Source organism: Mesoplodon densirostris, chromosome 16 (assembly GCF_025265405.1).
Source record: "Mesoplodon densirostris isolate mMesDen1 chromosome 16, mMesDen1 primary haplotype, whole genome shotgun sequence".
NCBI classification, from domain to species: Eukaryota; Metazoa; Chordata; class Mammalia; order Artiodactyla; family Ziphiidae; genus Mesoplodon; species Mesoplodon densirostris.
In genome coordinates, this window is record NC_082676.1 from 63,075,864 (window position 1) to 63,096,874 (window position 21,011).

The 21,011-nt window shown below is 49.1% G+C and overlaps 1 protein-coding gene across 1 annotated transcript in view; it reads right to left on the bottom strand.

The window, feature by feature from the left end:
- The window catches only part of SEC14L5 (SEC14 like lipid binding 5), a 36,178-nt gene extending 15,536 nt beyond the window's left edge, over positions 1-20,642 (bottom strand). Inside the window, exons 1-6 of the mRNA XM_060077768.1 lie at positions 20,585-20,642; positions 19,761-19,875; positions 4,900-5,049; positions 4,350-4,481; positions 1,865-1,993; positions 1,096-1,288 (exon numbers count right to left, since the gene is read on the bottom strand). Coding sequence (XP_059933751.1) covers positions 1,096-1,288; positions 1,865-1,993; positions 4,350-4,481; positions 4,900-5,049; positions 19,761-19,823 — 667 coding nt within the window. The 5' untranslated portion in view covers positions 19,824-19,875; positions 20,585-20,642. The remainder of the gene's footprint in view (positions 1-1,095; positions 1,289-1,864; positions 1,994-4,349; positions 4,482-4,899; positions 5,050-19,760; positions 19,876-20,584) is intronic.
- Positions 20,643-21,011: the final 369 nt, after the last annotated feature.

Sequence of the window (21,011 nt, forward strand, 5' to 3'; positions counted from 1 at the left end):
CAATAAGAAATTGATGGAAAAATAGGAGAATGGACATAGGACAAGAACAGGAATTCACAGAAAAAAAAAAAAAGAAAGAAAAGAAAAAACAGTCACCAAACATGAAAAAATGAAACGACCTCACTCATAAAGAAAGAAATGGCCACTAATCTACCATTGGTCACTCTTTGCCCTTCAGAAGTTTAAAACATTTACTAATAGTCTCAGAGTAGCTGGGATAAAGTCCGGAATAGATGCAGCTACACATTTTCGGTGGGAACATTAACTACTATACCTCTTTGCAGGCCTAATTGGTAAATCTACCAAAATTTTAGTTGCATATAACATTTGACTCAGGAAATAAACTCAAAATTATATGCTATATATATATGCTCATGAAAATATTTTTTAAAACCTTAAGTACAAAGAGGTACCAAATTATTTGCATTTTTAAAAAGAATGGAAACAATCTACATGTCCATCAATAGGAGACTAGCTAAAAAAAACTAAAATAATAAATAATCAATCTTTATTAATAAATAAATAATGGTGCAACCACACCACAAAATACTGCAAAGTGCCAAGACACATGCACTGATACAAAAAGCTGTTCAAGCAACATTAGTAAGTGAAAAAAAGCAAAATATCAAATGGAATGTATATATGCTCTCATTTGTTCAATGTAGGTTACACGTGTGTATGAGTGTATACACGTGTGTGTGCATATTATGTACATATATATGCCTAGATAATTTCAGGAAAAACTGTAGTTGCCTCCAGTGAGAAGGAGTCTTACTTCCTACTTCACATCTTCTGAGCAGTTTCAATTTTTTTCTACCATGATCATGCATTACTCATTTAATATAGAATATTAATAAAACAGAGGAAAGGGCAGCCCTGAGGCACCAGATCAGTCAATTCCTAATATAGAAATAAGTCACTGCTGGCTCTTGGGCTAGAGCACAGAGAAGGCAAAGCAGTCGGGAGAGGGAGGAAGCTGAGTCCCAACACCAAGGGGACCCTTGGCAACTCTCCCCACCCCCACCTCCTCCCCCCAGGAGTGAGCAAATACGCTGCAGACCCCAGAACAGACCTGGCTGGCTGGCTGAGACCTACCGTCAGTACTGACCATCTCGGGAGCAGGGCCCTGGGCGCTGCCAGGCCCGCAGACCTCCAGGGAGCCAGGATCCCTCAGCCCAGCCTGGGAGTGGGTGTCCTCCTCTGGGACTGGGGCAGGTGTCCACCGGGGAATGTGAGAGGTGCCCTGGGAGATGAGCTCATTCAGGTAATGCTCAATCACCTCCTTCCCCTGGAGGTCAGAGAGACACATCAGTACCGCGGAGTTCAGCCTGGGAGTCTCCCCCACCCAGCTCCGGCCCCAGCCAGCCTGACATGTGGCTACTGAGCAGCTGAAATTCAGCCAGTTCAAAGGGACGTGCTGGGAGTGTTAAATACACACCAGATTTCCAAGACATAGTACCAAATGAGGAATGTAAAATAGCGCGCGAATAAGTTTTATATTGATAACACGTGGATAAAATATATTATTATTAAAATGAAGTTCGCCTGTTTCACTACACTAACAGGCCTCCACTCAGTGATGGGTCTGAGATCTTTAAACCAAGCAGCACACAATGTCCCTCTGTCCGGAGAGTTCACTGCCCAAGCCTAGGAACTTTGGGACAATGACTATGGTGACCCCATTATGGACCAGGTGCTTTCCATCCATTATCTCATGTGATATGACTTTGATTAGAATACCCATTCTATGGATGAGGAGACTGAGGCTGAGGAAGGTTAAGGGTCTTGAGGTGGCAGATCGGGATCCGCAGGCTCTGAGGTCTGTGCATCTTCCTCTGCATGACCTATGGAACCCGTCTCTTACCCTCTTGACGTTGGCTGTGTACTGCTTCATGGCGATCTTCTCCAAGGCACTTTCAAAGCCAAAGAAGGACCGGATGTCGAGCGAGGCAGACTGCTCAAAGCATGTCCAGTCTTCATTCTCAGGGTGGACCTGAAAGCCAGGCAGGGGCAGTGACATGGTCTCAGTGTGGGAGATGCCATGCCCTCCCCAGGGGGCTCTCTTGGAGATCTGGACCAGCCAGAGCATGCAGTGGACAGCACATCATAGCCTGGCAACACCCAAGGGCAGCCCCAGTACCAAAGGGCCCTGCCCAGAACAATGCAAGGTCTAAAGCCTTAGAGAACAGAGAGTCTTCTCAGGAGGGACCAGAAGAAAGTGAGACCAATGTTCCCGTCCCTTAAAAATTGTACATACATAGTGATATATTTAAATAACATATTTAATATACCATTATAAATAAATTATACATAAATACTATATTTTATATTTTAAAAATATGTATTTATATATCATACCTTTTTTTTTTTTTTTTTTTGCAGTACACGGGCCTCTCACTGTTGTGGCCTCTCCCGTTGTGGAGCACAGGCTCCGGACATGCAGGCCCAGTGACCATGACTCACGGGCCCAGCCGCTCTGCGGCATGTGGGATCTTCCCGGACCAGGACACGAACCCGTGTCCCCTGCATCGGCAGGCGGACTCTCAACCACTGCGCCACCAGGGAAGCCCTATCATATCTTTATTATAAGTAAATATGCATATATATGTAAGCAAAGACAAGTTTCATGGACAGAGCTACTGTGCAGACCCAGGCTTAGTGCCTCTCAAACTTCCGTGGGCAGAAGCATTAGCAGGGCATCTGTTAAATATGCAGATGCCTGGGCTGAACAGGTCCAAGGTAGGGCCTTAGACTCTCTATTTACAAGCAGCCTTGGTGATACTGCTCACCAGCTGTTAGCAGAACTCACTCTAAGAAACACTACACTAAAAGTGACATAAAAAAACTACCACCAACACCTCCCCAGAGGTAAACATCCTGGACTCAGTTTCCAGTAGGCTCCAAGAGGAGCTGAAAATGTGGAAGGAAAAAGCGGTGAGCATTTACTGGATGCCTGCTGTATACGAGGCACCACACAAAGTGTCTAGGGACCAGACAGATGAATGAGGCAAGGTCTCCCGAACAGGAGGCTGGGCAAAGACACATCAAAAACACCCAGGGGACTTCCCTGGCGGTCCAGTGGTTAGAACACCACGCTTCCACTGCAGGGGGTGCAGGTTTGATCCCTGTTCGGGGAACTAAGATCCTGCAAGCCATGCGGCACAACCAATTAAAAAAGAAAAAAAAACACCTGTAATGGGCCACATTTTTTACCCTGGAGTTACCACCTTGAGCTAACCATCTGGGATGTAGCATCAGCTAAGGGGCTTTACCTACATTACCTCAGTTGCTTCTCCCAGTGCCCAGTGAGGTGGGTTCTGCTGCTGTCTCCATTTTACAGATACGGAAGGGTGGCCCGGGGAGGGGAAGCAATTGCCCAGTGTCACTCAGCAAGAAAGTGGCAGAGCTGGGTTCATCCCAGTAAATGCCTCCAAACTCCTCACTGCAGCCCCGAGGCCAGCAGTACTCAGCCCCCACAGCCCCCATTCTCAGACCTCGCTCATCCACCTCAGGGTCTTCACACATGCTGTTTCCTCCTCCAGAACTCTGTTCCCAGCCCTCTCATCCTTCCGATCTCAGCTTCAGCGGCATGTCCTCAGAGAGGCCTGGGGGACACTGTTACCTAAGACACTGTCACCTCCTCTTATTTTCTGTAATTCTGGATCCCTTCTTAGCACTGTGACAAAGTTGTAAGTATATATTGATTTTTTTTTCTCATCTGTGTCTCCCACTGGAATGGAAGTCCCATGAAGGCAATGGTCAGGCAGATTGGTCCACTGCTGGGTGCCCAGGACTTGTCAGGTTGCCTAACATATAGTAGGTGCTCAATCAGTATGTACTGGAGAATAATAATTATCATTAATTATATTAAAAGTTAACATGAACTCTACTCATTACTCTGTAATGGCCTATATGGGAAAGAGTCTAAAAAAAAAAGTGGATATATGTATAACTGATTCACTTTGCTGTACACCTGAAACTAACACAACATTGTAAATCAACTATACTCCAATAAAAATGTTTATAAAAAGTTAACACGTATGCAGGACTTAGTATGTGCCAGGCACTGCTCTAAGGGGTTCAGATATTTTACTTCATTTAATCCTCACCACAACCTATGTGGTAGGTACAATCATTAACCCCATTTTACAGGTGAAGAAACTGAGGCACAGTTTCATGAAGGGGGTGGGGAGGCAGGGTTGCCAGGTTTAGCCAATAAAATACAAGATGCCCAGTCACACTTGAATTTCAGATAAACACGAATAATATTTTAGTAAGTATGTCCCAAGCAGTTTTTGAGACTGCTTAAACTAATACATACATATCGGGGCTTCCAGCCCGCTGCTCACCGTGTAGCTGCAGTTCTCCTTGACCACCACGCGGCTGGCGAAGGTCTCGTTGTGCGCTTCGATGAGGAGAGTCCTCTCCTTCCAGTTCAAGACGTTTCTTTGCACGAAGACCACGTGCTCGACGCCTGCAATCTGCAGGGAAAGGGCAGCAGGGACGTGCGTGCTGGACGTGAGGTGGCGGCTAGGGGCGCGAACCCGGAGGGTTGGCCCCTGTCACCCTCGGACCCCGGGACCCCCGGCCCCCCGCCCCGCGCCTGCCCACCAGCCAGAGCCCGGATCCCCGACTTTTCCCCCTTCCCCCGACTTCCCAGACCCCGGGACTCCCTCTTGGCCCTGGTCCTTCTACAGTCTCAGCCCAGCCTCCCGGCCTTCGTCTCTCCTGGACACGGGAGGCCCCCAGCCCAGAACGCCCTCCGGGTACCAATACACACTCACCCCAACGCCTGAACCCACCCCCTGGTCCCAGGTCCCCCGCCCGCCATCTCCCACCATCCGTCCGGTCCCCTCCTCTGCGGGGTCCCTGGTTCTCTAGGACCCCCTCCGTGCCCACCTTCCGCAACAGCCGCGGGGCTTCTATGCGCAGCCGACAGCTCCGCTCCACCAAGTGCACCGCCCCGTCGGCGCTGCGGGACTCGCTTAGGACCTCGCTGCCCAGGAAGACCGGAATCTGCGGGCAGGTGGGGAAGCGCTTCTCATAGGCCTGGGGACAGAGGGGCGGGGGTGAGCGCCAAGGGGGCTGGGGGCAGCCAGAGCACAACCCTTCTCCCTCCAGCCCTCACTGGGCTGTTGTCTCAATTCCGAGAGGGGGTATCCAAAGAAGAGAAGAGTGTCCTGGCCTGTGGAAAGAGCAGTGACCACTGCCTGTATTACCAAGACCACCGTCTTAACACCTGTTCTAGAGCAGTGACACAGGAGTGCCTGAGCTATGACTTGGCAAATCACGTTTTGACTCTACATTTGAGTTTTTGCCCTGGGAAGGTAGAGTGGGCTAGCTTGGGGCATTTTATTTACTTTTTTGTCTTTTATTTTTTATTTTATATTGGAGTATAGTTGATTAACAAAGCTGTGTTAGTTTCAGGTGTACAGCAAAGTGATTCAGTTATACATATACATGTATCTATTCTTTTTCAAATTCTTTTCCCATTTAGGTTATCACAGAATATTGAGCAGAGTACCTTGTGCTATACCGTAGCTCCTTGTTGGTTATCTATTTTAAATATGGCTTGGGGCATTCTAAAAGAAGATATCTTTTAGAAAAAAAACAATCGACAAAACCAACACCCCTTCATGATTAAAAAAAATAAAAAACAACACTCAACAAACTCGGAATAGAAGGGAACTTCCTCAGCCTGATAAAGGGCACCTACAAAAACCCCAGCTAACATCATACTCAATGGTGAAAGACTGACATTTTCCCCCTAAGATTAGGAACTAGGCAGGGATGTCTGCTCTGGCTGCTTCCATGCAGCATTGTCCTGGAGGTTCTAGCCAGGGCAGTTAGGCAAGTAAAAGCAAGAAAAAACATCCAGATTGGAGAGCTCAATTCCAGAATTGCCAGGGTCAGAGCCGCCGGGGGGCATACCAGCATCCGTGGCTGACTGTATTCAAGCAGGGTTTGCTCCAAGAGCCTGTCACGGCCACGTGTCCCAGAATCAAGGATCAAAGTGAGCTCCAAAAATAGTGCCGTCATCTGAGGACACACACCTCCTTCCCATCCCTCCTGGCTCCTGGCAGGGAGGCGAGACCACTCAGCTCAGAAAGGCAGAGGCGCGGGAGGGACAAGGAAGAGATGCTTGGTGCTCTTGGTGTCACTCAAGGCCCCACGAGGCCAGCCCAGTGCATCGTCCGCCAGGGTCAGGAGGACAGGGCTGCCTCCATGTGTAGAGGCTGGTTGCTTTGTACAAACACACCAGGGTTAGAATAACTCTCCTCAGGGGAGAATGCACAATGGCACTCCTGGGGGTCTAGCCTCAGGGTTGGCAAGGGAGGACCCCTGAGAAGTGTGTCTCCCCTACACATCTCAGGCCGCCTTGAACCCTCTTTCAAAGGAAGGCATTTCTCCACTGAGGAAGGAGCTGCATAGCAAAGTAAGCAGAGCTTGGGGTGGGGTCAGGCGCCTGGCATGAAGCCCAGCTCCACCTCCAGGAGAAGCAAGTCCCTTCTTTGCTCTTAGCCATTTCATCATCTGGAAAATGGGTATATATCAGGTTGAGTGTCTCACGCAGAGCCTGGAGCATAGTAGGCACCCAGGGTTTTTATTCTCCAGGCAACAGGACTCAAATGGTGGCACAGTGCACATTTGCAAGAACTGCAAACAACACCCTCCCAGCCCCTTCTGAGCAGAGGGAGAGCCAGAGGAGCTGGGCTCTGCCCCACCTCCGTGATGGGCAGAGGGATGCTGACCTTTTCTTGAAAGTTTATGGAGGGAAAGGGGTGCATGTGTCAGAACTGGTCAGGCTCAGTTTGAGTTCCTGCTACCTTCTCACTGCGTGACCTTAGGCAAGTCACTTGCCCTCTCTGAGCCTCCGTCTCATCATCTATAACATGGGCTGGTGGTAAGGATGTCACTAGATCACGTCTCAGAGCAGTTGGCACACAGTGAGGCCTCGACTCTGCTCCTCCAGCTGTGTGCCTTCTTCCATTTAATCCTCTGAATGGCGCCCTCATTTGACAAATGAGGAAATTGGAGCCCAGAGACACTAAGTAACTTACCCAATGTCACACAGTGCAAAATGGTGAACCTGGATTTAAATCCCAAGCCGGCCAGCCCCTGCTCCCTCAGGAACCCCTTGCTCAGCAGCTTGGAAACAGCCCAGGCATTTTCCCCCGGGGCCATGTGTCTTGATTTCTCTACCCTCAGTCCTTCAACTCCTGCCAAGCAGTGGCCACACTGCCCCTGAGCATCTCCAATTCCTCTGTTCTGCAGTCTCTCTCCTGCTCCCCAGATGGAATGACATACTCAGAACAGGCCTGGGTGCCCGGGACAAATCCCACTCTTACTCTTACACTCCTTACTCTGTTCCACCATCCCACCTCCCACTGCAGCCTCCTTTTCTCTGCTCCAGCCTTGCTGTTTTTGGAACATGCTGTCATAGGTTGAACTGTGTGTCATCCACCCCTAACAAAATTCATAGGTTGAAATCCTAACCCACCCAGTACCTCAAGATGTGACCTTATTTGGAAATAGGTTTGTTGTGGATGTAATTAATTAAGATGAAGTCATATTGGAGTAGCGGGGAGGCCCCTAATCCAATAGGACTGGCATCCTTTTAAAACAGGGAAATTTGGACACAAACACACAGACAGAATGCCATGTGAAGATGAAGGCACAGGTTGGAGTGAAGCCAAGGAACACCAAGGATTTCCAGCCACACCAGAAGCTAGGGGAGAGGCGTGGAACAGATTCTCCCTCGCAGCCCTCAATAGGAACCAGCTCTGCCGACACCTTAATCTCAGGCTTCCAGCCTCCAGGACTATGAGGTAAAAAATGTCTGCTGTTTAAGCCACCCAGTTTGTGGTACTTTGTTATGGCAGCCACAGGAAACCAATACACCCACCAAGCTTGCTCCTGCCACAGGGCCTTTGCACTTGCTGCTCCCTCTTCTTGGAACACTAATCAATCCACCTGACATCAAAGGGGGAGAGAGGTTTGAGTCACAGGGGCTTCCAGAAGGTAGGAGACCTGGATTGTAGGCTCAAGAGATGTTCTGGCTTCAGGGACTCATCTGTGCCAGCCCCCCTTCCTGGGACATCCTCCCCTACCTTCATCCCTGCAAGGCTGCCTCCTGTACTGTTCTCTGTCCTGGTCATTTTCTTGGTAACACTTATGGCACCTTCTAACCATATACTTGCTTGCACATGGCATACCCAAGGCCTGGGCTACGTGATTTTTGCGACACTGAACTCAGACCTGTGCCCATCTCAGTTCTTGGGCTAACTAGGGCTAACAAAGAAAAGCCGACAGGCAAGGAAAGAAAGAATGCAAACTTGCCAAGGGCCCAAAAAGCCCCAAGAAAGGGGTCCAGGGAAAAGAATGACAGACTGTTAGCTCAGTGCACACAGCCAACCGAGCTTAACCAACTTCCTGTTTTTACAAACCTCTTGTTGGAAGAACCTCGTCTGGCACCCCCAGATAACGGCGGAGCTGATCAGCAGCAGACGGGCTCTTGGACCCAGCTTTCCCTGACTGTGTGGGGGAAGGCACTGCTGTTTCAACAATGGTGCCACCCCAAGCACTGGGGGGACCCCAGAGCCCAGGCTCCATCTGGAAGGCAGGGGGCCCCAAAATAAGGAGTCTAACCCTGTGCTAATTCTCCAGAGTCAGAGGCTGTCAGCCAGAGATTCCCTGGGGTTGTAAGGGCTGGTGTTGGACACCGTTGTTATGGTGACATTTACAGAGGACTGACTGAACCATTTTGTCTTCATGACATCCTGTTGGGATGGAAACTAGTATTTCCCCATTTTACCGATGAGCAAGTTGAGGCTCGAGAAGGCAGAGTGACTTGCCTCTGACATCACAGGGCCAGTAAGTGGTGGGGTTGGATTGCAGGCCCATCTGACCCAGCCCCCAACCCTGAACCTCCCAGTCCTGCCTCTCAGGGGACATTGGCTACATCACAAATGTCAGTGTTTTGGAAATTCTGAATCCTGCTGGCCCAAAACCCTCAGATCAGGGGCCCTTTGGCTTTGGCAGGTGACAGGGTCTTACAGGATCAGGTAGTTCACAGGCCCCTCCCTGTGTTGGAAACCAGCTCACACAGCTAGTTTTATCCCTACCTGAGAGCCTCAGACGCTGACTGCTATCCCCACAAATCAGGCCTGAGCTTCTCCCAGCTGGACAAACACATGCTGTGGCCTCCTCAGGGACACAGGGTAGCAGAAGGATTTGGTTTCAGCCCTTCCGTCAAGTGACTGGAGAAGGACACCTACATGTGCCAGCTCAGAAAGGGAGCTGGTCCAAGGCCCAGAACCTGCCCAGGCAGGGACAGGGCTGGGGCAGGCAGAGGCCAGTGGAAACTTCTATTGAAGGTCTCCTATGAGCTGCCCATCCTGCAAAAATCCACGTCAACACACTAAGCATGTGGAAAGGGGAGCCTGGATTCCTAGCCAGACTTGCCCATCTCCAGGCTGGGTAACCTGGAGCACAGTACTTCCCGTTTCTCCCTGAGAACATGATTAGTCTGTAACATGATTACTCTATAAAGGGGAGTAATCACGAAACCTCCCAATGAGTGCTCAGCTGTGCCTCTTTCCTTCTTTCCCGTGTCACAACTGCTGAAGTAAAAAGTCATCAGCCCTGAATCCCTAGTGCTTAGCAAAATGCCTAGCATGCAGTCGACACTCAGTAGACATTACATGATAAAGGAGTGAATGACAGTGTAGCTTAGCCATGAAGGGTGTGGACTCTGGGGCTTGGGTTCAAATCTCTACTCTGCTTACTACCAGCTCTGTAGCCTTGAACAAGTCATCAAGCTCTCAGTTCCCTCCTTCCTTCATTTGTTAAAAGGAGAATAAGAAAAGTAGCTCCCTTACTGAGCCATCAGGGGAATAAAGGAGTCTGTTTTGGTTAAGTGCTGAGAACAGTGCCTGGCACATGGTTTGTTCTACATAAGCATTTGTTCAATAAATTTAAATTTTAAAAAAGAGTGAGATTCTATAAAGTACAGAAAAGCTATTTCTGCTAATCACTTGACAGCTGCTCCCTCCTCCCCTCCCCTCCCTCCTTCCTTCCTGCTCTTCCTCATGCAAATTCAAAGGAAGCTGGAATGCTGCTTACCCCAAACCTTCCGCCAAAAGTGGGAAAAGAATATCCAAACCACACCAACATATTCTAGCCCAACACTTCACCTTCTTTTTCCGTGCTGCAGGCTAGTCAGCACTGACAACCGTGACCATTGCACAAAGTGTACCCTCCCTGTCACACTCCTCAGGGGACTTTCTTGTCCACCCCCAGCTTCCCCCGCAAGCCTGGGAGACCCCAGGACAGACGTATCAATCCTCTCAGCTCCCCCAACTCTTTTTTTAAATTGCGATATAATTCTCATACCATAAAATGCACTCTTAAAAAGTGTACAGTTCAGGGACTTCCTTGGTGGCCCAGTGGGTAAGACTCTGCGCTCCCAATGCAGGGGGCCCAGGTTCGACCCTGGTCAGGGAACTAGATCCCACATGCCGCACCTAAGAGGCCGCATGCCACAACTAAAGATCCCGCATGCCGCAACAAAGATCCTGTGTGCCTCAACTAAGACCTGGAGCAACCAAAATAAATAAATATTTTTTAAAAAAATTAAAATGTACAGTTCAGTGGATTTTAGAACATTCACAAAGTTTTGCAACCATCACCACTCTCTAATATCAAAACGTCTCATCACACCCATCACAGTCACTCCCCTTTCCCCCAACCCCAGCCCTAGGCATCCACTAATCCACTTTCTGTCTCTATGGATTTGCCTTTTCTGGACATTTCATGCAGATGGAATCATACAATACGTGGCCATTTGTGTCTGGCTTCTTTCACTGAGCATTATGTTTCTGAGGTTCATCCATGTTGTAGCCTGTGTCAGTGCTTTATTCCTTTTCACAGCTGAATAATATTTCATTGTGTGGATCCCCCAGCTCTTGGCAGAGTTGCTCAGAGTTGCTGAGGGAGCCATCAGACACCCGATGGCAGCAGTTACATCCCCGCTGATGAAGGCAAGCGGACATGGGTGAACCAGGGCAACATCACTTTGGAACATTTTGAAATGACTGCTGTATACAGTCTATAGAAACAGCTGTACCCAGATGGCCCTGTAGCTGAGAAACCTGCTGCTACTCTAGTCAAAGGCAGCTCAGGAGACAAAACGATGAAGACAAAGAGTCAGAAGGACCCTGCAGGGGGCAAGGCTGGGATATGGTGAAGTGGCAGAGACAACGCATGGGGTTTAGACACTGCCTCTGCCACCTGCCAGCAGGGTGACCTCAACTTAGCTTCTCTGAGACTCAGTTTCCTCAGAAAGAAAAGGATGATGATGATGACAATGACACCGACTGTGTAAGGGTTGCTGCAAAGATTAAAGGGAGATAAGGTGTGTAAGGCATTTAGCACAGTGCCAGTCACCATATAGCAGATTTCTTTTTTTTAATGGACAAGGGTAAACCACGAGGTTCTTGAATTGATATTTGTACACCCGTGTTCACAGCAGCGTTATTCACAGTAGCCAGAAAAGTGGAAACAACCCTAATATCCATTGACAAATGAAGGGAAAAACAAAATATGGTCCAGCCATATAGCAGACTATTATGCAGCCATAAAAAGGAATGAAGCACTGACACACGCTACAACATGGATGAACCTCGAAAACATAATACTCAGTGAAAGAAGCCAGACACAAAAGGACAAATACTGTATGATTCCACTTATATGAGGTCCCTAGAGTCATCAAATTCATCGAGAGAGAAAGTAGAATGGTGGTTGCCAGGGACTGGGGGAGGGAGAGAACAGGGAGTGAGTGTTGAATGGGGACAGAGTTTCAGTACGGGAGGATGAAAAAGCTGTGGCGATGGATGGTGGTGATGGTTGCACAACAATGTGAATGCACTTAATGCCACTGAACTGTGCCCCTAAAAATGGTTAATTTTGTGTTATGTATATTTTACCACAATTTTTTAAGAGGGTGAGCCATCTTCTGGATGGTTTATAGCCCTACCAGACTGTGATTTGGATTAGGGTATCATGTCTGTGTTTATTTGTTTATAGTCAATGCCTCTGTCTCTAGGTCTGTTTCCTTCCCCACTGGATTCCCCAGTGGCCTCGTAGCACACCTGGGACACCACAGACACCCAGCCAATATTTGCTGAAGGAGGGAAGGAAGGAAAGAAGGAAGGAAGGGAGGAAAGAAGGAAGCCAGCCTCCCTTTGCCTGGCTGGGACCTGGTGTCCTCCTCGTGAGGTCATGCCAGGGGAACGTCTGGCCTCTCTGGCCCTGCGGGAATGTGAAGCCCCTCCGCTGGGCCAGGGCACTGCACAAAAGCCTGCTGTGGCTTCTTACCCACTCGTGGGGAGCGGAGTGGGGAACAATCCTCCTCTGAACATGCTCTGCACCCACGGACTTCCGGGATCAGCTGGTACCCCTGATGGTTCAGGGAGAGGCAGGGCGGCAGCGAGGCCAACCCAGAGTGTCTTGACAGTTAGTGCTGTGTCAGGGTCATGATGGGAGGGAAATGCTATTTTATTTTTATATACATTTATTTATTTGTTTGTTTGTTTGTTTGTTTGTTTATGGCTGCATTGGGTCTAGAAAGCAGAGAGCAGGGGCTACTCTTCATTGAGGTGCGTGGGCTTCTCACTGCGGTGGCTTCTCTTGTTGCAGGAGCACCTGCTCTAGGTGCGTGGACGTCAGTAGTTGTGGCACGTGGGCTCAGTAGTTGTGGCACACGGGCTTAGTTGCTCCGAGGCATGTGGGATCTCCCCGGACCAGGGCTCGAACCCGTGTCCCCTGCATTCGCAGGTGGATTCTTAACCACTGCGCCACCAGGGAAGTCCCAAAATGCTATTTTAGGTTTTCTAAGTGTCTCAGAAATGCACCCAGCCTTGGTCAGCTCTGCTTCCCCAAGCTCTCCCCACCTCTGGGATGGAAATCCCCCCTCCAATCCACTTTCCACACCTTCCCAAGCTCCCAAAGTCCTTGAAAAAATGAACTGACCCCGCCAGCCACTTTCTAAATCACAGGGGCCCAACTAAGCCACATTCATTTCTTCAAAGAAACGAGTTCTGCCCCAATTACAAATCCTGCTACATGACATTGCCTGGACACCCTCTCTCTCTCTCTCTCTCTCTCTCTCTCACACACACACACACACACACACACACACACACACACACTGCAAGGTCTATGAGGGCAGGAAGGGGTCATGTCAGGAGAACCAGGTCAAGACAGAATGAGAAGAAGACAGACCAGGTCTCCCCCTTTCTGAAGCTTAATGTAATGAAAAAGACCCATATAAACAAATAAACAAGCAAATTCCATATAAACCAGTAGGCAAGCAAATTAACAGAATAATGACGCATTTCAAAAAGTGCTAAGAATCACCTAGTCTGTAGCCCCTGCAACCTGGCACGGTGCTTGGCATACAGTGGAAACTCAATAAATATTTGTGGAATGCATACGTGCAAGAATTAACGCATGCATAAACTAATGAATGAGGGCCTAAAGTTGATTTCAGGGCCCTCTGAAATCAGATTACTTTGCTGGGCAGTGGATCACCTCTGTTCTCCCAGCCCAGATCAGAGCCTGTCAGGGCCCTGTAAGAAATCCAGGGTGGAAAATGTTGCTTCCCTTAATCTGTTAGCAACGGGATCAGATGACAGGCTCCAGGGAACTAATTTAAACTCATTTAAATAAGGCCCCAGCTGCTTTATTAAAACTACATCCATAACAACGATTCCAACTTTAACTGCCTGCCGTTGGTCTGGGCTGCAAGGATTTACCTTCAGAGGCTGCTCCTTCTTAATAACCCATTTGCTAAATTACAAGCTGTTTATCAATACAAAGTCCAGGTCTTTAAATATTTTAACACTTAATTGCCACCAACAGCCCTCACCTCTATAACCTTTCTTCCGGATGCACAGCCAGACTATTGCTTAGGAAATTCTACTCCATGCCATCTTCCTTCTTTAGGTTTGCAGAATCTGAGATGACCTGAAACCACAGGGCTTTGAGCCCCACAGGGACCCCTGGGCAGTGGACGGACAAGAGGCAGTCAGGTCATTTCTGAAACCGCCTCAGCCACTGGCACACAGATGTTTACTGAACTTCAGAGACAGAATCCAGGATGTCTGGCTGCAAGCTCAGGCTATGGGGTCAGATTCCCTAAATTCAAATCTCTGCCACTGGGGCTTCCCTGGTGGCACAGTGGTTGAGAGTCTGCCTGCCGATGCAGGGGTCACGGGTTCGTGCCCCAGTCCGGGAAGATCCCACATGCCGTGGAGCGGCTAGGCCTGTGAGCCATGGCCTCTGAGCCTGCGCGTCCAGAGCCTGTGCTCCGCAACGGGAGAGGCCACAGCAGTGAGAGGCCCACGTACCGCAAACAAAACAAAACAAAACAAATCTCTGCCATTTACTAATTATGCCATTGACTGAGAGTTATGGGCTGAATTGTGTCCCCCAAAAAAGCTATGTTGGATATCTAACCCTGGGTACATCAGAATGTGGCCTCATTTAGAAATACGGTCTTTATACAGGTAATCAAGTTAAAATGAGGTCATTGGGATGTCCTTATAAATCCAAGATGACTGCTGTCCTTGTAAAAAGGGGAAATTTAGGGAATTCCCTGGCGGTCCAGCGGTTAGGACTTTGCACTCTCACTGCTGAGGGCCCAGGTTCAGTCCTTGGTCGGGGAACTAGGCTCCCACTAGCTGCACGGCGTGGCCAAAAAAAAAAAAAACAAACAAAAAAAAGAAGAAATTTGAACATAGAAGGGCACACACACAGGGAACATACCATGTGAAAGCTGGAGTTATGCCACCACAAGCCAAGGAGCTCCAGAAGCCAGGAGAGAAGCCTGGTGCAGATCCTTCCCAAGCGCCTTCAGAGGGAACACGACCCTGCTGACACCTGGATCTTGGACTTCTGGCCTCGAGGACTGGGAGGCCATACATTTCCGTTGTTCTAAGCCACCCAGTTGTGATGCTTTGTCACGCCGCCTTAGCAAACAAATACACTGACACAGGGACAGTCTTCTTAACCTCTCTAAGCCTCAGTTTCCTCTTCTGCTGCAGCTGAGGCTGCTACTAAAGTACTTGCCTCTGAGCTGGCCTGAGTGGGTGGGCACACAGAGTGTTCATTAAACCTCTCTGGGCTGTTGTGATCAGCTGCCCTCCAAGAAGCCAGGGACTGTAGGTTTGGGCTCTGCTCTCCTTTGCAGGGTTCTGATGGGGTGTGGACATTCCAGACACAGTCCTGATGGTAACTGCCCCATGGGACGGCTTACTCGCTCCAGAGGCCACCCCAATAACTTCAGATCCTCAGCCCTGAGAAACAGCAGAGCTCATGGTTTGAAATGTAAACTCTGGAGCCAAACTGCCTGCAGCTAAGTCCACACCTGCCATGTGTTCGCTCTGTGACCTTGGATAATCCACTCATCCTTTCTGTGCCTCAGTCTCCTCAACTGTAAAATGGGGTTACCCACCGAACCTAGCTCATGGGGTAGTTCTGAGAAGCACATGAGTTAATATTTGAATGGACTCAAAACTAGTAGGTGCTGTGTACATGTTTGTTAAATAAAATTTAAAATAGAATCTGCCTAAATATTCTAAATAACAACCACCATTCACAGCAGGGGTTTCTTTGGAAGGAATAGGTCCACCCAAAACTTGTGCATCAGTTTTCACAGCAACGTTATTCATAATAGCCCCAAACTTGAAACAATCGAAATGTCCATAGGCTTGTGAATGGATAAACAAATGTGGTCTATCCACATAATGTGAATATTATTCAGCCACAAAAAGGGTTGAAATACTGATAGATTCTACAACCTGGATGAACCTTGAAAACACTATGCTAACTGAGAGAAGTCAGTCACAAAAGGCCACATAGTGTATGATTTCATTTATATGAAGTATCCAAAATAGGCAAAACCATAGACAGAGAGTAGATTAGTGGTTGTCAAGGGCCTGGCAGAATGGGGAAGTTTAGGAGATAATGATTAAAGGGTATGGGGTTTCTTTCTGGGGTGATGAAAATGTTCTAAAACTGACAGTGGTGATGGTTGCACAACTCTATGAATATACTAAAGACCTTTGATTTGGACCCTTTAAATGGGTGAATTGTATGGCAGGTGAGTTATAACTCAAAAAAGCTGTTAAAACCATAAATGATAATAATACACTTAAGGGATATTTCATGAGCATTAAACAACGTGCCAGGCTCTGTCCGGGTACACATGTCCCTTCACTTAATCCTCACTTCAGCTGTCTGATGAGCAGAGGCCTTTATTATCTCCATTTCACAGGTAAGAAAGTGGAGCAGGGACCCAGCCTGGAGGATCTGGCTCGTAACCTCCACCCATTCAGGAGAAGAGCCCAGATGAGCTGGAAATCATTCACAGTGGGCTGTAGGCTGACCAGAGAGTGGCCTTCAGGGCTCAAGTAACCACAGTCCACAGTCCAAAACATGGTCTTTGTGTTCTACATACTGGTATCTCCACAAAGACCCCCCACCTTCGGGGACCCCACATTCAAAGGGACAAGGGATTCTCTCCAACCCTGGATAGGCAGCTGCCTCCATTGTCTTAATTGTATTCCTCTGCTTACCAAGATAATACAAGCTCATTGTTTTGAACCCAATAATACAGAATACTATCAAGAAAGGAGAAAGCGGGCTTCCCTGGTGGCGCAGTGGTTGAGAGTCCGCCTGCCGATGCAGGGGACACGGGTTCTCGCCCCGGTCCGGGAAGATCCCACATGCCGCGGAGCGGCTGGGCCCGTGAGCCATGGCCGCTGAGCCTGTGCGTCCGGAGCCTGTGTGCGCTCTGAAACGGAAGAGGCCACAGCAGTGAGAGGCCTGCGTACCGCACAAAAGAAAAAAAAGGAGAAAGCAAAGGTCCCTAGAATTCCATCCTTCAGAAACAGAATTCATGTCAAGGAATTTGGCCCAAGGAGAGAGATACCCATTCAGTGGATTAGTTACATGTTTGAAATGAAAGAGAGAAATCATTTTTTAAAAATTTTAAGCTGGATCTTAGTACTATTTTATAACCAATTCCACAAACCCAGTTTCAGTGGTTTGTGAACTTCGGTGGTTTGGTGGATTTCTGAAGAAGTGAAGGGATGCTTTGATTCTCAAGTCAGTTTTGTTAAACAGAAAAACCAAAAGGCCAGCTTGTCTGGTCACTCGGATGTGGTCAAAATAGCTGAGTTCATCCGAAACTTCCCTGGCATCTGACCCAAACTGAGGGCAAGTGTTTAGCTGAGAAACAAAGACCGACATTAAGTGCAGAAAAACCCTTTTGTGCCCACACAGCGAGCAAGTTATGTTGAGTTATGCAGCTATTCTGGGGACAATGATGTTTTGTAAACAGTCGGCAAAGTGGCTTTGTCGACAATGTTGGGGCAGTTTGGGGCCCTTTCACCAACAAGGACTGTATGGAGATAAGGCGACATAGTATTTGAAAAATACAAATGACAAATTAGTACAATACAGATAATAAATATCTGAAAACTTTTGTTTCCTGTTGTACCCACAAGCATTTATCCATCAGCCCCTAGAGATTGTTAACAGCTAGGGGAGTAAACTGAGTCAATTATGGAACTCAAAGCTGACAAAATACACTTCACATATTCCAACAGTCCTATTAATACAGTCTTAAGTGCTAAGTCTTAAGTCTTAGCGGACATTTTTATTTTAAAATGCAATGATTGTAAATATTTTTTTGAGAATCCTAAACATACTAAATTAAATTTACATTTATTAAGCCCATGCAATAATAAAAATTTGCTAGTTTTCCATTCTATAGTCGTTTGTCTCAGCTTCTTGGCTTCATGGCTTTCTGGGCCATAGGTTATCCCAGAAAAGTGGGGACAGTGTCTCTCTTCTATTGAGTGAATGAATGAATGAATGAATGAATCCTAGGGTCAGAATACATGAGCTGTCTGGAGCCTTAGACAGAGGATGATTATTTATATTTAGCTGCCATTTATTGTCCACTAAGTATAGACCAGGCCCTGTGCTGGCCACCTCCCCTCCCCCACCCCCCGCCACACATGCACTATAATCACCTTCAATCCTAATTACAACCTTATGAGGTGCATATAACCAGTCCTATTTCACAAAGGAAGAAATGGGGCTCAGAGAAATTCAGTGACTTTCTAAAGACACACAGCCAGAGCACAGCCAGGCAACGGCAGAGACGCAGCCCTTCTGACTGCACATCCCTAAGTCTCTGGGGTGTCCCACCCCCATTACAAATGAAGGAAAGTCACACAGCCACAGACAACAACGCAATAACAGTAACAATAACAGTAATAGCATTTGGTCTGTGCCAGACTTTGTACCGGGAGCTTTACATGTGTTGACTCAATTAATCCACAACAGACCCCCAGATTTGGAAACCATGTAATCCTCATTTTAGAGACGGAAAGTGCAGGCTCAGAGAGGTTAAGTAACTTGCCCAAGGTCACCCAGCTTGTCAGTACAAGCCCAGGCCTGCTCCTGCTTCTTTCCTGACCTGAAACCATCTACACATTACAGCACGACGTGTATGGATTACTGCAATGATGCTTTTTCATCTTTTATGTGACTATAAACACATACGTAGGTAGGTTCATAGACTAGGTTAGGGGAGGACACACACACAGAGCCGTCAGCTGATATGAAAGTCCTGGGAAAGAAGGCTGGGATTAAGCAACCAAGGGTGGGATGAGGACAATGGGGGTGGATTCTGGTATTTCTTACACTTTCAGTACAATCACTTAAAACACCATGTGGTGTAATAACAGGGACAGCTGCATTTAGTGAGCACCTACTGTGTGCCAGGCACTGAGCCAGAGGCACCGGGCACTATTTCATTCACTCCTCACCACAACCCATAGCATTGCCTCTGTTTTACTGGGGAGGAAAGCTCTGAGAGGCAGAGTGATTGGCACCGAGAAGGAAAGCCACGTCTGCCTGTCCCCAGCGCCTGCCCCACGGTGCACAGACTACTGGTCCAGGAGGGCCTGGGAGACAATTCTATGTTGCATAGTTAGACAACTGCTCCCAGACCCTTCCTGCCCACACGCGCCCCCTCTTCCCCTGGTCTCAGCTTCCTTGAAGGGGAGGGGAGGGGGTGTGAGCAGAGGGAGGACATGGGGGGTGTTGTGGCCCTGGAATCCCCCCCGCCGCCCCCGTGTGGATCCAAGCCCGGCTCTACCTCTTCCTGGCCACAGAACTTAAGGCCATTCCTTCACCTGTCCGAGCTTTGGTTTAATGGAGGTAAAATGAGAATAATAAGAGCTTCTGGGAATTAAACAAAACAACGTATGTAAACTTAGCAAACCCTCAGTGAATGGCTGCTGTCATCATCCTCATTAGAATATGTACTATTATTATTATTATTATTATTATTACTATCAGTACACAAAACGACAGCCAGCAAACAGCTTGGCCCTTGATATCCTTGTTTTCTGACAAAGGAGACCAAGATGCAAACAGATAAGCTTCATTAAGGAAAAGAAAGAAAGACCTTGTGTTTGGGTCAGTGGGCAAGGGCTCTAGAAGTTGTGGGGAAAGGTGGGATGGCCTGGTTAGAAGCTGGACCCACCAGGTTAGTGGAGTAGCTCATTAATTCCTTCTGATCTGGGGATCCAAGGGTCTCCGTCTCCCTCCCATCATAGCTGACTTCTTGTTTCCCTCCAACTGTTACACAAGGGGTCCCAGGGTCAGGGGTCACTCACCGCCATGACCAACTCAAATGGGTACTTGTAGACGCAGACGGGAGACTGGTACTTCTGCACCATGTTCTCGCAGGACCACCAGCGGAAGCCAGCCAGGCAGGAATGGGCACAGAGCCTGGGTGAGGGCATCTGGTGAGGGAGCAGCTCCCTCCACGGGAAGCAGGAACCCTGCCCACTGCTCCCCCAGCAAGGGGCAGGCCCATCCCTCTGGCCTCATTCGCACATCTCCCCAGCCCTCAAAGCAAAGGGGCCGATGTGATCCCAAATTACTTTGGGCTATGCCCCAAACACTGGCCCTGTCCATTACTCGATGCCCCGGACCACACTCACTCCTCAGGAGCAATCAGTACCCCCAAACGTTCCTCCATCCTCATGCTGAGGGCCCCCGGAAAACCCCATAAAGCCACCCACCCGGAAACACACACATTTGCAATTCTTACACTCCCACAATTCATTCACCCACTGCACCCCACAGCTTACCATGGGCGTCCCGACCCTGCAGTCCCCCAAAGAATCATTGCACCTGCCCTCCCATTTTCCTCCAAGACACCCTAACATACGCACACAGTCTTCACCAAATTTCACACGAACTGTCTCTGCCACACACGCGCACACATGCATAACTCCCCTCCCACACGGGACCGCCCTTGCATACGCACTCAACTTTGCACACACGCCCAGCTCCCTGGAGCACGCACCTACTCAACTCCATGCTCGCACACAGCATCCCCTCTAGGATGCGCATAGAGGTTCAAACACACGCACACACACTGATGCATGCGCCCACACGCATGCACGCACAGGCCCCCCGAAGCCCCACTCACCCTAGCCCTCGGAGTCTCCGAGACGCAGCCCCGCGGCAGCACGGAGCTGAGCCCGCCGGGATCCCCCGCGGCCGCCTGGCTCAGAGCGCAGCACCTGGGGCGGGGCGCAACCGCGATCGCTGGACCCTGCAGTCCGGGCCGGCGATCGCCGAGCGTGGGGCGTCCTGACCTGCACACCCTGCGTCCGGGCCGGTCAGGGAGGGGCCTGCGGGAGGGGGGAGCCCTCCAGGACCCAGGACAGCGGAGATCCCGGCCTGGCCTGGCCCCGCCCCCGCCCTCGCCCTCGCCCTCCTACTCCCACTCCGCTCAGCCCCGGCCCCGCCCAAATTTACCCCCTGGACAGGCCCCGCCCCAGACTGGCCCCACCCCAGCCTTAGCCCCTCCCTTCATTTTATACATCCTTGTTTGACCACGCCCCCACCCCGGC